Genomic DNA, 15,417 nt, shown 5'->3' with positions numbered 1-15,417 from the left:
TTTTTATAGAATTTTTTTGCATTTATTTTCCTCATCATTTGTACTGTACTACTAACCACATAACCATCACGATTGTAATTATCGCATCTAGTTAAATGGACCCGTCTATGTTACACCGGAGCAGGCATAGTTTTATTGTTGACTTCTATAAGTGTTACTTGGTTATCGAACACCAATAATAATATTAATTATCAAAGACAGATATGTTATTAAGCACTTGGTTTGGTGAAAGAATATGTAATTTGTATGTGTTAGTCTTCATATTAATGGTTTTGAATAAATAAATAAATAAATGAAATACATTTTGGTCGAATCAAAATTGATCTTGTAACTTGTGACTACTTGCATAATTAGATAAGTTGTGGTTTTACAAGATAAACATTCTTAATTTCAAGTTTTATTGAATAAGTTAGCAAGAATTAAATTTCTGCCTAATTTTTTTCTAATAGGATTTTCTTGCAGAATACTTGAATGCTTAAGCATATCATATGAAAATTTTAGTTCCAATTCTATTACCATAGTGAAATTGACAGATAGAAATCAATACACGCCATAATTTTGTGCGATATCAATTTATGCTGTTGCGAGCACATCATCATAAAGTTATTGACTGTAAGAAAGTATCAGCTAGTCGTCTTTAAATACAAGACAAGCATATACTTTGTAGCACTTTAACGTATTAGTATTAGTTATAATCATTAACGGAGATGATAATTGACAGAAGTCTTGGTAGGTTTTCAAGTTATACTGAATAGTTACAGTCAGTTATATTATCATAAATCTGCGGTATATTGTATCAACATACAAACACATTAATTATTAATGATGCAGTCATTTATTATTACGTTGGCAATAAAAGCGTCTTTATTTATTTTCAAGGAAACTAATAAAGCTCTTTTATAACGTAAAATTTCTTCCTGGTGATGATTATTAAATAATATACGTTATCAAGATATATTATTACTATAGGCATTTATCGATCAGTTAAAATGGTTGGGGTATTTGATTTATTGTACAGTATTTATTTGTAAATACTGAACATAAATGCAGTATATCTTAAACTACACAATAATCCTAAGACCATATTAATCTCAATCCTGCTATTATTTATCTTACTAATATTAATTAAGACTGTTGAATATCAATCTCATTTTCGCATTTTGATCCTCCATCAAAAATCATGATCTTACACTGGAAATAATGAATTACTCCTATTTCTAACGATTTAGTAACTAATAAGAGATTTGATAATAGCTATGGTACAGCGCTAAATAAGCTTAAGACTAAGATTATATAGTCTGATTGCAGTTTGATGGTCCTTGGTAGTTGTAAGACGAACCTAGTCTTATGTAATAAAGTGAAGTATACTAGAAACTGTAGTTCTTGTCATATTTTTGAGAAGACATTATATCACAATCGCACAAAGTTTTCCGTTACTGTTTCTCTATCATTAGAAGTCTTTCAGTGCAATAATTATTTATAGACAGCAAGCAAATTTGATTATCTATGACTAATTTAATCACATCCATTTATGTTGTATAAAATTGGCACCTTAGAGAATAGACAGTACTGTATAACAAAATACTTTGGTTCTATTCTCTATACCGTTGCAAATAGAACTTAATCTTACTCCCAATCCAAAGTCATACAGTGCAATAATGAATTGCAGATAGCAAGCTAGTTAGTTAGCAATGGTTGATTCGATCATGTCCATTAAATAGTATCAATTTCATAGGTAGTGAGAGATTCGACGGTACCATTACTGTAATATCGAAGCATTACCGTATGTTGTATTTTTCCCAATCGTTGCAAGAGAGTTTTTATCGTACTTTAACTCAAGATATGCAATGTACTAATCATCAATGAATAGCATGCAATTGAATTAGTAAAGATTAATTTGATCGTTCATTAAAAATTGTATAGATCCTTGTTGATGAAAGCAAGGCAGGGAGACAGAAATTTCAATGACAGCGATAAATTAGAAAGGATGAACAGTACAATGTCAGTTATATCATTTTAATTTATTCAGATCCTGAGATACACCAGGAAATACGTAGAATTCTTTTTCATACAGTTAAAATAGCATATTTCTACCCCAAATGACAAAATAAGACGTTCATTTTTACTCTTGATTCCAGTAAATTTTACAGTATTAGCCCAATGAATGATCTAGTTATGAAATGTAGAACTGAGATAGAGATGAAATACTACATATTAATATAATCTTGATATTGTTAAGGTGATGCCTAACCTGGTGCTATTGCTTTACATTACTAAAAAGCAGCAAAACGCACTATTATATTAGAGCATTAGGCTTTTCCTTATTGCAATCGACTACAAATCTTTATACATTTGGTTTTCTAGGTTACACCAAATTACTATTAAGTGATATCGGAATTCTTGCCATGATTCAGTCACGAATCAAGTAGTTGCAGTCGTGAAAGTTGTCCAAAAAATCATCAGTAAAGTATACAGAAATGGCTACTTGAGGTAAAAAAATGATACACTAAAACGGGATCTTTCCACTATTGGTTCAAAGAAAAGGTGTGAGAATTCACGTCGCCATATAAGCTAAGCAGTTAATTTCTTTTCGGCTACAATGATCAGTACCAATATGTCCAAGTTTTAAAATTTATAATGATGAATAAATAGTTTATTTCCAGGAAGGTTTTCTGAATATCGACTTAATAATAGCTAGTTTATAGGTAAAACGTAGATTGTAATCTTGACCGAAGAAGTCTATCGCTATTGTCGTGGTTGTTGTTGCTGCTGTAATTTATCACGAATGTTACAGTAGCGGCAACCTTTCTTTTTCTCGCACTTTTGATCGCCACCATTAACATCGTCATCGTCACTACTAGAAGCATCACGATCTTCAAGTTTAACATGTTTGGAGTATATGCAGCAACATTTCGATGATTTACGATTCAGGAATTCATTATCGACCGTGTTAGCGTCCCACTGGACACGTTTTTTATTTTTCGGCTTGGTTAATTTCAACGTTTGCGTCTAATAGACCAAGAGGTTTCATATTATCAGCCAATGGAAAATGGAAAAGAAGAAAAAAGAATTTACATCATGACTGTGATCCGCATCATAACTTCAATAAGAGCTTCCTATTACAGTCTAGCAAATTATCAACCTTCGAATAGTCATTATCAGCTACAGTATCTCAAGCCATTATGCTATCAGTCCCTTGCTACTTTTTTAACTAGTTTGCTTCGATGAAGTTCAATCAAGGGAAAGTAGGTTAGGCATTTTAACCATCTACAAGAATAACTATTTCTTACGATGCTACATGAAAATGTCAGCAAATACAGCACTACAGCCATATTTGATAATTACAATTGATCGAATGGATAGATTTTTACATCCTCTCTCTTTATGTTTTGATATCTATTTATTGAACTACAGTACAGTACAGTAGGCCTCATTTTATCTACAGCATCATGATCATTTTAGAAAAGTATAGTAGATATTATATATTACTGGCTATCCAATAGCCTGCAGGATGACAGTATTGAAATATTCGTATAGAAAAGGTTCTCTAACTATCCTATCGTAGAAGCTAATCATTTCTTAACATGATTCGTACAAAGTGGCAAACAGGCAAATCTTAGGACCGCTATAACCATGCATGAAGAGAGGACACAATCAAGAGAAATTAGCGCGCTAAAGTGTCAGACCCAACAACTCTACTGCTTCCATGATCAAAAGTAAAAGTTATAAAGAATGTACATTACAAACTAGAATTTTATGTCCTTCGACAGTCCAAAATAATTGTATCTTAATAGTTACAACCCTCATTATGATTCCTGACTAGTCACAACAAACTACAGCCCTAATCATACCCACATCAAGGAATCGAACCGATTTTGTCATACGAACAGCCATAATAACTGAAATAAGAAAGGCCAAATCTACATACGGCTTACGATTTTTGAACGACAGCAATTGATAAAGTGATGAGCAATGCACACATTCAGTATGTAAACCAAAATGAATAGATAGTAATCATAGCATCGCATCTTACTGATAATAAACTGGCTTGGAAATCTACGGAAAGTCAATAATGATAATATTTCACAAGCACTGTACATAAAAACTGAAGCTCATCTACTATGCTATATTCGTCAAGCAAAATGTCATGAATGTCCGCATCTACTTCTTTCCATCACACTATTTTAAGTTCTTGGATTGAAATCAATACCCAAGAACTATCTTACTTGTATTTCTAATTGAAATCACTCATTTTCAGGGTGTTCTTGGTCAAGTATTTCATTTCATGACTAAAAATAATAGTGTAAATTCTTCATTTTCCATATTAGATAGTGTGGTATACTTACAGTTGCAGCGTTAGCATGGACGGTTTCTGAGATTGTCCGCGTTTTTGACATGCTGTTGGTATTCATTAGGCCTTTTATTGTAGAATAAATTGATGCTTAGCTCTCCTTTGCTAATAGCAGCAGTAGTAAAAATGGATCAAGTTCAGTAACCTAAAGGAGAAAATGATGGAAATTGCAGACTCATCAATCTCCAATGTTGGAACTAGTTTTGATGTCGGCAACTGCGGATTGCGATTTGCTATAACAACGCGTATATCCGTCAGCCCGGCCAGATGCACAGTGCGTTGTACTGTACACTGTACACTGTACACTCAAAGAATTCATACCATTTCTTGCAGTCGGGTGGACGCTCGGACGCTTGTAGTCCAAAAGACTCGTAGTTTAGTGCGCGATTGGGTACATATATGCATTGACAGTATACAAACTTGGTCATCTATTTCAAGAGACTTTGATGCAGAAACCACTCTTACCGTTGTAATAGTTTTCATCATTGACAATACTGTCTACAATGAATTGTCAAACTGCTGCTGCTTGGATATCCTCATCATAATACTGTATTCTAGTTATTCGTCTTGAGGTGGACAAGCGCATATTTTATTATTTTCAATCCATTGATACTCGTATTCCAGCACAGTTACATACAATAGCTAAACAAGTAGAGTCTAATAAATCCATGGTACAGTAAATGTTGAATCAATTCTTACGTTTAAATTGTTCATAAGCTCGCATCAGCAAGCTGTTGTACAGGATGATATTGTACAGTTAAACAGTACTACGCAGAAATATCAAGTTCTTTTAGTATCATCAGCTACATGTATCAAAGCACTTATCTTCTTCACGAATCTGCCTGTACTGTATAGCTAGTCATTCCATCTCAACAATAACTCAACATGCTCATTTTCGTGCAAAAATAATTAATTTTGAACAGTTATCCTTAGGCGTATAACGAAAATAGACTCTACATGTATCAGCCTGAAATTTATAGTCCACTTATCACGTCACATCGATACTCGACATACGCACTTACAATAAAATTAAAGCCCATTATTACTTTATCGTAACGTAAATACAAGTTCATAAATCACAATTCCACAGATTGTTTCAACTGCATAGTAATTTTATTGCAAACGCAATAGCAATCATTATATAATATAGTTTCATTTCGGGCATTAAAGTTTCATCATCAATTTAAAAAAGAAGACATTGTACGCATATTGCTACCCAATCCATATATGGCTAATTATAATAGCATCTAATCATTAAATTTACTCAACGTTATCCTTTCAACGAAATTGTGTTGGGCTAATACGTAGCCCAATGCAGTCTTTGCCAATTTCACAGATCTATTAGAAGAAAACGATTATTTCATTAAAATTTTATTAAAGAATGGCTGTAGTATGATAAATTCCAAAATAAGTTATTTACTTGAGTAACGGGACATAAACGCCCTTTATGTTCTGGTAAATATGTCGTTTGAGTCAATGGACATTTTACGTGTGGCTTCCCTCTAAATTAATCGGCAATTTCAATGACGTTAATGCTAAGGCTTGTAGAAATAAAATAAAACAATATCCAGCCATTTAAAGCTATTACCTATATATTGGTTTATATGATAGGCCACAAATTGTGAAAGGATTATGCTCGTCGTACTCTAGCTCATGAGTGTCTGTTGGGTTTTTGTCACATGCTTGCAAAATCTTTCTCACCTAATATATCCAATAGTATATTACTATCAAGATAATACAAGCCTAATACTAGTTTTAGCATCATTAATTATAGTAAACCTGTTTTGCAACATCTGGACGCGGACCCAGATCCAACAGACGTCTAGCAAATCCACCAGCTCCTTTAAAGTTCTTGATCTAGCGAAATACAATTCGTAACGCGTAAGTCACGCTGCTACACTAATCAATCAATAGATTTGAATATTTTATAGATATACCTTGTAAAACAAATTACATGCCGTACGCAATGTTAAAATTAAATGGACAGGTTGAAGATTGCAATGTGTAAAGTAGGCAGCCATCTACAAGGAAATAAATAATTGATATTTAATGACAACATAAATTACTGACTAATTATCAATCAGAGAAATATACTCCGGGATTACCTCACACTGGCGCTTTTGCTCTTCCAACGTATTCTGCAATATGATATTATAAAAAAATTACTATTTATAAGTGATACGTAATACTTTTAAATCCAGTCACAATTTATTTTATTTTTACTTTTGGCATTTCTTTTCGCTTAATTTCCATAGATAAACCAAGTATATATTCATTACATATTGAAATCAACTGCTGCACCTAAACATTCAATCATTGAAAAAGGGGAATCAGACCTTAAAAACAGCTTCAACCAACTAAAGTAAAGGAAAACAACACTTTTAGTGCTTATTGAATTAACGTACCTCATTCACTTCTTGTCGAGAATCTACAACTAGCAACAAAATTTTATAAAGAATTTTTCGAAATTTTTCAACTGCTTCCTGGAATTTCCCAGAAGTAGTTAATTGATAAGCAGCCTAGAGTGAAGTCGAAGAATTCGTGAGCTTAATTTCTAAGTAATACATTAATTATATAATATATACAATTACGATATCAAGTGCAAATACTTACTTGAAGTTTTTCTACAAGATTACTTAATTTACATTTAATAGCAGGAACACCGTTACGGGCTCCAGCTTCTCTCCTGCTCAGTAAATTTGCAAAATTCTGCTTTAGCAAGTGTTCAATAAACGTGTTGCTGCAGTCAAGATTAAATACAAACCAATTTCGATGAGGACATCCAAATAGAGGAGGTGTACTTGGTAAACCAACGTACGCTACTCGCGCTCGTGCATACGTGGCTAAAAACATTGCCTTCAGGGGCTCAAAATTGACTACACCAACTTGGTCATAAAGTAACTGTTAGAGTACAAAATTAAGTGATAATTTCAATTAGCAACATTTATCTAACTTAAAATACTTCCATTACGATACTATGTCAACCATTATAGTAAAGAAGTATTAAATAATTACCCGACTAGCACTTTCAAATGATCCTGCAATTACGTGATCATGGGCTAAACTGGAATTGTTACACCAAACTTGAAGCTGGCTGACTCCTTTCGTAGGCGGTACAAAGTAGCCTTCTTCGGCACTAGTGGGCTCTACTACTTCCTAATTTTTGATAATAAAATCCATTATATATTTCTGGTAAATGAGGATTGTACTACATATGTAAGGTTACAGTAACTTTATTTAAATACAAACCAAATCAGGAGGTAATTCAAGATCTTCATCTCCAATATCCCAGCCACCTTCTTCATCATCTTCACCGTCACCGGCAATTTCATCTTCATCAACAAATTCGTTCTTACCTCCTGTAGTGAAAAAATACTTAGTTAACTTATAGAAATATAGTACAAATAAATGAGCAAAAGTAATCTTCAATAATACACAAAAACGTCATATAACCAAAAGTGCCATAACCATTACCTTCATCAAGATCCAAATCAGCATCTTCACCCCAGCCTCCTGTATCACCTATTGCTTCCGCATCTTCAACAACTGCAGCCATTGAACCACCACCGCCACTAGCTTTAGTATCAAAGAAACTTTTTCTTGTCGTCAATAAAGGCCAATTGCCTTCACATGGCATCACTGGCACAGGTGGACGAAGAAGCTTTGCATCTTCAAGCATGCTAGGAACCTATCAATTTAAATAGATTAAAATAAGTGATTTACAATAGACTATCCTCATTCATAGTATAATATGAAATAATTTTACCGTATCGCCATTTTGAAAGTTACTTTTTAAAGTATTACTTTCTTCTTCAAGGTTGTGAGTGGCTGCGGTCAGGTATGCAAGATGTTCTATAGTTTAAAGAACAAGAAATACCAAAATTAGCTTTATTCAGAGTATTATTTGCAAATTTTTTATTGATGTTTCCTTATAATACTTACTTTGGCCTAATGCATTTAAAATTTTTACACGTTCAAGTGCATCTCCAAGATACAAAGCAATTTGGTATTGCCCACTGAAATCCTTGCGTATTTCAGCTATGAAATTAATCGCATGGTTACAATGAAATCAGACAATTTTGAAACACTGAGAAAGTAATATAATAATATAAGCAAGAAAGCTGTGTAATAAGACAAACTACATTACCAATTTTCATCATTTTCTGTAATTTTTGCAAATTTCCAGTAATCAAGTACAAAAATGCCAAACGATCAAAATTCTTTGTCCTCTGGTATGCCATTTCCACAACCTTCACAGTATCGAACATAGTATGACAAAACAGTTTCAACTACTTTTTGTTCTAGTTAATAAAATTTTACCTGATGATTTCCTTGTTGCAGGGCAACAGCACTCAATTTTTCCCAACATAAATTATCATTTAAGTTACGTGCAGCATCGAGGGCAATCTATTATAATAACCATGCTTTTAGTAATAAGTAAAATAATAGTTATAGTAGCGTTCTAACCTCAATATTTCCGCATTCCAAAGCAAGGCCAAATCGAGTACGATCATCTTTCACGAAATGTAGAGCAACCTGCAAAGCAATTACTCATTCAAGCAACGATTACAAATTAAGCAAGAATTTTTTATTTCATACCTCGGGATAACCTTTCTTCTGCAAGTAAGAAATTATGGACTGACCAATAAGGTTAGAATTTCGAACCATGTATAGAACCTACACACCAATTCGTTTAAATGAGGTCATCATATTTGGACGCAATTAGTAGATGGTTATTTATGTAAAATATTCGACGTACCTGGTCATAACTGCGAGTAACTAAAGCTAGTTTGAATTTGTACTCAGTGTTATTGATTGGTAGAATCTTGATCTTGCAAGATCGATCCAAACAATATACGTTAGATCCCTGCAAATTATAAACAGTAAAATATTAATTGTTTCATAAATACTTTATAAACTAATACAGGTGTAAAATTACTTACACGAACTAGAGTGATATACAGAGGCAAATCAATGGTACGAATGATGCCAGAGTCTCTATAATTATTAATACATCGAGGAATTTATCTATATCTCAGGAATATAACGCAGTGAAATAATTCATTATAGCTTGCGTCTATATCACCAACCCATTTCGGAGACAATACTTGATGTGATTGTTTGTTGAGTAAATAAAGACATTATCATCCCAAGCGCCACTTTTGACTCGAATATTTTCATGAACAGTACATATGGATTCCAATTTGCGATTGCAGATATTGATAACTATTTACAAAAATATTATCACAAAATATTATTCAAAATATGGAAGGGTGTCATCAGATACAATAATGATCTGGATAGTGTCTTAACCCAAATACTTACCATGTTTTCCAAGCAGAGCAACATGTGTTGTATCTGGTGACCAACATGCATACTTGAATTTCGGAACTCTGACTTTATTCATAACTCTGCATTGAACAAATTGATCGAACAGTCAGAATGTTATTAATTGCAGTGCCTACATTATAGAAAAGGTGCTCATGCTAACCGTTTTTGTTGAACATCGTATAACGAAACGTTATCACCATCACGAAGCAATAAATTGCCTGTTCCCGCAAAGAAGATCATGTCACAGGCTGGTGGAGAAATTTTCTTAGAAATTTCGTTCTTTAAATTCTTTATAAGGATCTACAATATCAATTATAATTATTAGTTGAAATCATCGCACAGGATGAAACCAGAAGTAAAGCCTGATTCGAACCGTATGTGTCTTGTCTAGAACAGCGAATCTATTTCTTGCTAACCATACTGCTGACAATCCATTCGATGATCGACTGTTTCCGACTAGTAATACGTAATAGCATAACAGTTAATAAATTGGCAATAAAGGTATGTATCAAAAATCTACATGTGTTCAAAAGTAACTTCTACCTTCTGGATTACTGCTGTTTTCAACCGATTTCGGTAAAGTGTAAAGATCGTAATAACAGCTTTCTTGATTAGGTAACGTCTGCAAATACAAGCAAATGTAGACTCAATCTATTCGATGTATAAAAATGTATATTCGAAATTATTGTTAAAATAGCTACCGTGCAGGCGATTATTGCATTTTCAGCCTGATTATAATGAAGATTACTAATATATGATCTATTCTGGCTGGGCCTATGAGGCAAATTTACGAGAATGAGTAGAATTATTTTAGCAAATGAAAATAATAAATAAATGGCTTTTAGATATATCCTACTTTTTCATTTGCATGATTGGAACATCTTTCTTACTACCAAATTCATATGTACGTAAATAGCGATCCTATAGACCATAACATAGCGGATACATCGTCAATAAGTTAATTAAATCATGCGGTTGGCCATAATAAATGATACAACTTGCATTTCATCAACTATGGTGAAAGATTATTTGCCAACCTTTACGTAATACAGCATATTTCCATGAACAACATAAGGGGGTCTCTCTCTTTCTAGCTTAAAGACTATCAATCCACCGTCATGACCAGCCGCAAACAAATTGAGAGAAGGGTGAGATGTTACAACCCAGAATCTATCAGTCTCCCGGCGGAAAGTTTGGATACCAATTCTGCCAATCGATAGTAATAAATAGTTTGTCTTAGATGATAGATTATGTTTTTGCAATTAGGTTTAATATTAGTTCAACAAATACCTCTTTGACATATCCCATACACGTATACTTTTATCTTCAGAATTACCTAGCAATACACAGTAAGCGAGAATAATGTTGGATCAGATTCTGTATTCTATTTATTGCACTGTACTCTATTATTGTATTCGACTTACTAATGATAAGATCTTGTCTAGGGTGGAAAAGTACACAAGAAACATTATTATAATGGCCTCGACAGGTATCTACTTCCCAAGCTTTACTGTCTGTAATAATCATTAGTCAAATTATTGACTACCATTAGTACATTTTAAAGTCAGAATAATCTAAATAAAATCATTCTTAGCAGTTTGAATGGTTTTACGTCGAATTTAATATAACAAAATCCGTAAGAACAATTTTTATGACAACATAAATATACCATTCATTCTCCATATCTTCACTTGGCGATCATCAGCTCCAGATACAATCAAGGGCATACTATGATGGAAATTAGCCCAATTCACTCCTCTATCATGACCCTATTCCAACCATGTATTTCAAATGTTAGATATACAAAATCAGTCAACAGAAACCAACGTTATAACATACCTCTAGCACATGTTTTACAACAGCATCCTGTACACCAAACAAGTCCGTTGAGCCAGGGCCTCTGTTTCGATCATCAAAGCCACCAGCACCAGGAGCAACAGTTTTTTTCCTTAATCCTATCCAAAATATTAAGCAAGAAATAAGAAAACTTTGTAAGCGGTAATAGAATGAATAGATGCTCACCTGTAATGTCCCATACGCGGACAGTTTGATCTAACGATGCAGAGACAATTAAATCTTCGGTTGGGTGAAAATTTGCGCACATGACATAATGATTGTGTCCAGTCAACACGCTAGAAATGACATCAATTACGTTATTCCATAAGTTACTATAAAGGTTAGTCAGTTAACGTATCACTTTGACTTACGAAACACAAGACCGCGATTGCCAATTCCATATCCTGATCGTTTGATCATCAGATGAACTAACTATCCAAGGGTATTCCTAAAATACCACGTTTAAAATAAGATTAACTTTGATATATTTTTCGTATTTGAATAGGTTAAAAGCATTGAATCTAACGTTATGAAAGAATGTTGTTCTGATGTAGTCCAAATGTCCAAGGAGAGTAAAAAGGCACTTTTTGGACTTGTAATTCCACACCTTAAGAAAGCAATGGATACATAATCGAGGAAGGCATTAGTTGTTAGCTACTTCTCTTTTAACGAATACACAATGATGTGACTTTGCTTGCTTTGTTTAATCGATACGAAAACTGAACTAATGAGGTCGGTGTTAAAATGTTGTCAGTTAGGAAAATGTCCAATCCTACCTTAATTTTATAATCGTCCCCGCCTGATACAAATAAAGGTTGTTGAGAGTGAAAGTCGACACCACGTACAGGGCCTATAGAATAATTCAATGTAAATGTTTCAACAAATGTTATTGATTTAATTTATTAGTGCCTAATAGTCTGTATGGATTATCTACAATCAGATATTTATGTAGAGGCATATGAAAAATGATTTAAAGACAGCGAGTATAATTTGTTGCAAAGTCGGAAATCATCAGACTGAATTTTGCGTTAGTAAAGTCCTAGCATCGAGTCAACTCACCATCATGTTCATCATATTTGTCAATTAAAGTGCACATTCTGTAATCCCATAATTGGATTAATCCGCTATGCAAGCTTGCCAAGACCCATGGCCTCATGGGGTGAAAGGATATACCTAAAATTGAAGAGGAGAGATTAGTGATTGTCATTATTGTGATTAGAAATGCTTGCATCTTGCATCACTAGGCTACAGTTACGTCAGTTCATTTCGTTTATGAATGGTAGAGAGTACAGACAGTCCAAAGACACGATGAGTGACTAGGAAAAAATTGGAATTTGTCATGCTAGCAGTTATCCACGTAGAATAATGCTTTCCATTAATGCATTACAACACGTTCTAAGAAAACACAGTTTGATAGACCTATGTAGGCCCTGTGAATAACGTCCCATGCAATGATCAACGAGAACGTAGGCATGCTATTGCATTTCTCAAGCCGATTGAATGATTCATTTTAGAATATTTTGAACTAAAGTAACTCATTGTTATTGCAAGAGTGACGGTAATAGCAACTAACTGAAGTGATTTATTCCAGTTTAAAAATGATCATGGCGAAGGTAAGAAGTGATTATCATTGATAGTTAGCAATGATCGCAACACTTGTCTTGTATGTCAATCAAGTTGTAGTTACAGTGAAGGTCACTGTAACCCACTTTGATAAAATGTTGATTCCACTATCGGAGAAGCATATTGTACACCACAACAGCAAGTTTATTGATCAACTTCTAGACTACGTCGTTGTTGATAAAGTCTCATTTTTCATTTAGTGTCGCTATCCATTATACACACAGTGTAACGCGTTATCCGCAAGCAGATCTACCATGGTGTTGTCGCATAAGTTACGAGTACAAGTCATCCATTTGCAGTTGCAACCAAGTCGACATGGTCAGTATTGGGTTCCAGTGTAACGATGGCTTAGCCGTAATCAATGCATTTTTATGACGTAAAAAATGGGAAGATTGGAAGATGATCGTTAGTGAAAATGACTATATTCCAATCTATCTATTTGTAGATAGATACTGCATGACTTGTTGTACGTTAACAGTGGGAGAAATGGTCGTGCCTGAAGAAGAAGAATCCAATGTTGCAAGCCACAGAGATGCAAACTGATTGGGAATGGAGTCCGTTTTTCCATTCGATCAGTCAGTCTAGAGTACACTATGAAAGTTTCATTGTTTCCTACCAGTTGAACTAGGAAGAGATGATTTTTTTTCCTTACCTTTGACCCTGGCCGACTTGGTTTCAAATTTAATCAGCATCAATGACTAACTAATCTTGAGTGGAGAAATAGAATATTCACAGCAGTGGATAAAAATGGACAGCGTTGAAAAGTGCTAACAACGTGCCACACATGCAAATGGAAGCAATCAAAATGGCTGCTAGAGCGACCAAGCAAGTTCGTGGCAGGAGTAACTACGCTTGCGCATCACTTTTTCTTTTTTTGCCGTCGCAGACCGTGTGACGACGCAACGGACATCTGCAGGCAGGCACGCGAGTCAAGTTGTGGACTCTACACTAGAGTCTACAGTCTCTACAGTACAGTACTGTACTGTACAGTACAGTAAGTATTTTTTTATCTGATGTACAGTACAGTACTGTACAGTACTGTACTGTACAGTACAGTGTACAGTAGTACAGTAGAGTCAAAAGTACTGTACTGTGGACTAGGCCATAGACTAGGAAAGATATACCCATTTTTCTAGTATTGTCGTCCATGTCTCTCTACACCAGTTTACGCTTTGCAATCTGTAACATGCGATGTACAGTACTGAAATACTAGTCTACTGTATATGACATCAAGCCATTGTCGCGGTCGTGCTTGTCATTATGCTTGATCATGCTACAGGCGGACAGACGTTGTACATTACATTTAACATTTAATAAATGTACACTTGTACAGTACAATGTACAGTACCCTATACTCAGTGTAATACTGTAATAAGACATCAACCTACAGTACATACACTCCTACAGTACTGTATGTACAGTACTGTATTGTCACGGTCGTGTTTGTCATTATGGTACTGTACATCATGGTACAGGCGGACAGACATACTCGCTCCTGAGGCAGATATACGAATACTGTACTGTACTGTACAGTTACCCTCTGATTTCATGTGCACTGTACTGTACTGTACCGTACAGTACAGTACTGCACACACTCACTACTCAGTGTCCTGTACTGTAGACTGTAGACTGTACATACTGTACACTGTACTGTACAGTAATAGGACATCAGGCTATTGTCGCGGTTGTGCTTTGTCATTCTGGGTTAACTATGGTACAGGCGGACAGACGTACTCTGTCATGAGCCAGATGGACCAATACTGTACAGTACTGTACAGTCTACAGTCTACAGTCTACAGTACCGTCTGATTTCCTGTGCGCTTTTCTTTTGACATCATCAAGACCTCTCGATTCGGTTAGCTATGGTACAGGCGGACAGACGTACTCTGTCATGAGCCAGATGGACCAATAGTGTACAGTGTACAGTCTACAGTCTACAGTACAGTACCGTCTGATTTCCTGTGCATTTTCTTTTGACATCATCAAGACCACTCGATTCGGTTAACTATGGTATGGCTGGACAGACGTACTCTGTCATGAGCCAGATGGACCAATATAGTACTGTACAGTACACTGTACAGTACAGTACTATACTGTACAGTCTACAGTCTACAGTCTACAGTACCGTCTGATTTCCTGTGCGCTTTCTTTTGACATCATCAAGACCTCTCGATTCGGTTAGCTATGGTACAGGCGGACAGACGTACTCTGTCATGAGCCAGATGGACCAATAGTGTACACTGTACAGTACAGTCTACAGTCTACAGTACCTTCTG

At 34.7% G+C, this 15,417-nt stretch overlaps 2 protein-coding genes across 2 annotated transcripts; both read right to left on the bottom strand.

Moving 5' to 3' along the window:
* Positions 1-2,745: 2,745 nt before the first annotated feature.
* On the bottom strand, positions 2,746-3,332 carry TRIADDRAFT_56042 (uncharacterized protein; the record flags this gene model as incomplete). Its single annotated transcript, XM_002111679.1, has 2 exons — positions 2,746-3,009; positions 3,291-3,332. The coding sequence occupies 2 exons, from the start codon at positions 3,330-3,332 to the stop codon at positions 2,746-2,748; spliced, it is 306 nt and encodes a 101-aa protein (XP_002111715.1).
* A 2,297-nt stretch (positions 3,333-5,629) lies between these two features.
* Positions 5,630-13,833, bottom strand: TRIADDRAFT_24616 (uncharacterized protein; the record flags this gene model as incomplete). Its single annotated transcript, XM_002111678.1, has 39 exons — positions 5,630-5,689; positions 5,772-5,853; positions 5,940-6,052; positions 6,131-6,208; positions 6,289-6,372; positions 6,457-6,489; positions 6,575-6,652; positions 6,757-6,870; positions 6,965-7,037; positions 7,116-7,252; positions 7,367-7,507; positions 7,601-7,707; positions 7,826-8,039; positions 8,118-8,203; positions 8,294-8,389; positions 8,499-8,601; positions 8,672-8,758; positions 8,819-8,887; positions 8,951-9,028; positions 9,111-9,218; positions 9,295-9,349; positions 9,442-9,577; positions 9,677-9,762; positions 9,843-9,982; positions 10,056-10,138; positions 10,226-10,304; positions 10,384-10,450; positions 10,539-10,603; positions 10,720-10,888; positions 10,973-11,018; positions 11,107-11,196; positions 11,352-11,451; positions 11,522-11,637; positions 11,705-11,814; positions 11,890-11,966; positions 12,045-12,125; positions 12,295-12,368; positions 12,578-12,691; positions 13,794-13,833. 39 exons carry the CDS (start codon positions 13,831-13,833, stop codon positions 5,630-5,632), a joined length of 3,669 nt encoding a protein of 1,222 aa, XP_002111714.1.
* Positions 13,834-15,417: the final 1,584 nt, after the last annotated feature.

The sequence above is a fragment of the Trichoplax adhaerens genome, genomic scaffold (assembly GCF_000150275.1).
Source record: "Trichoplax adhaerens TRIADscaffold_4 genomic scaffold, whole genome shotgun sequence".
Lineage (NCBI taxonomy): Eukaryota > Metazoa > Placozoa > Uniplacotomia > Trichoplacea > Trichoplacidae > Trichoplax > Trichoplax adhaerens.
The sequence above is the reverse complement of the archived record's forward strand: the minus strand, read 5'-3'. Positions and strand labels throughout refer to the sequence as shown.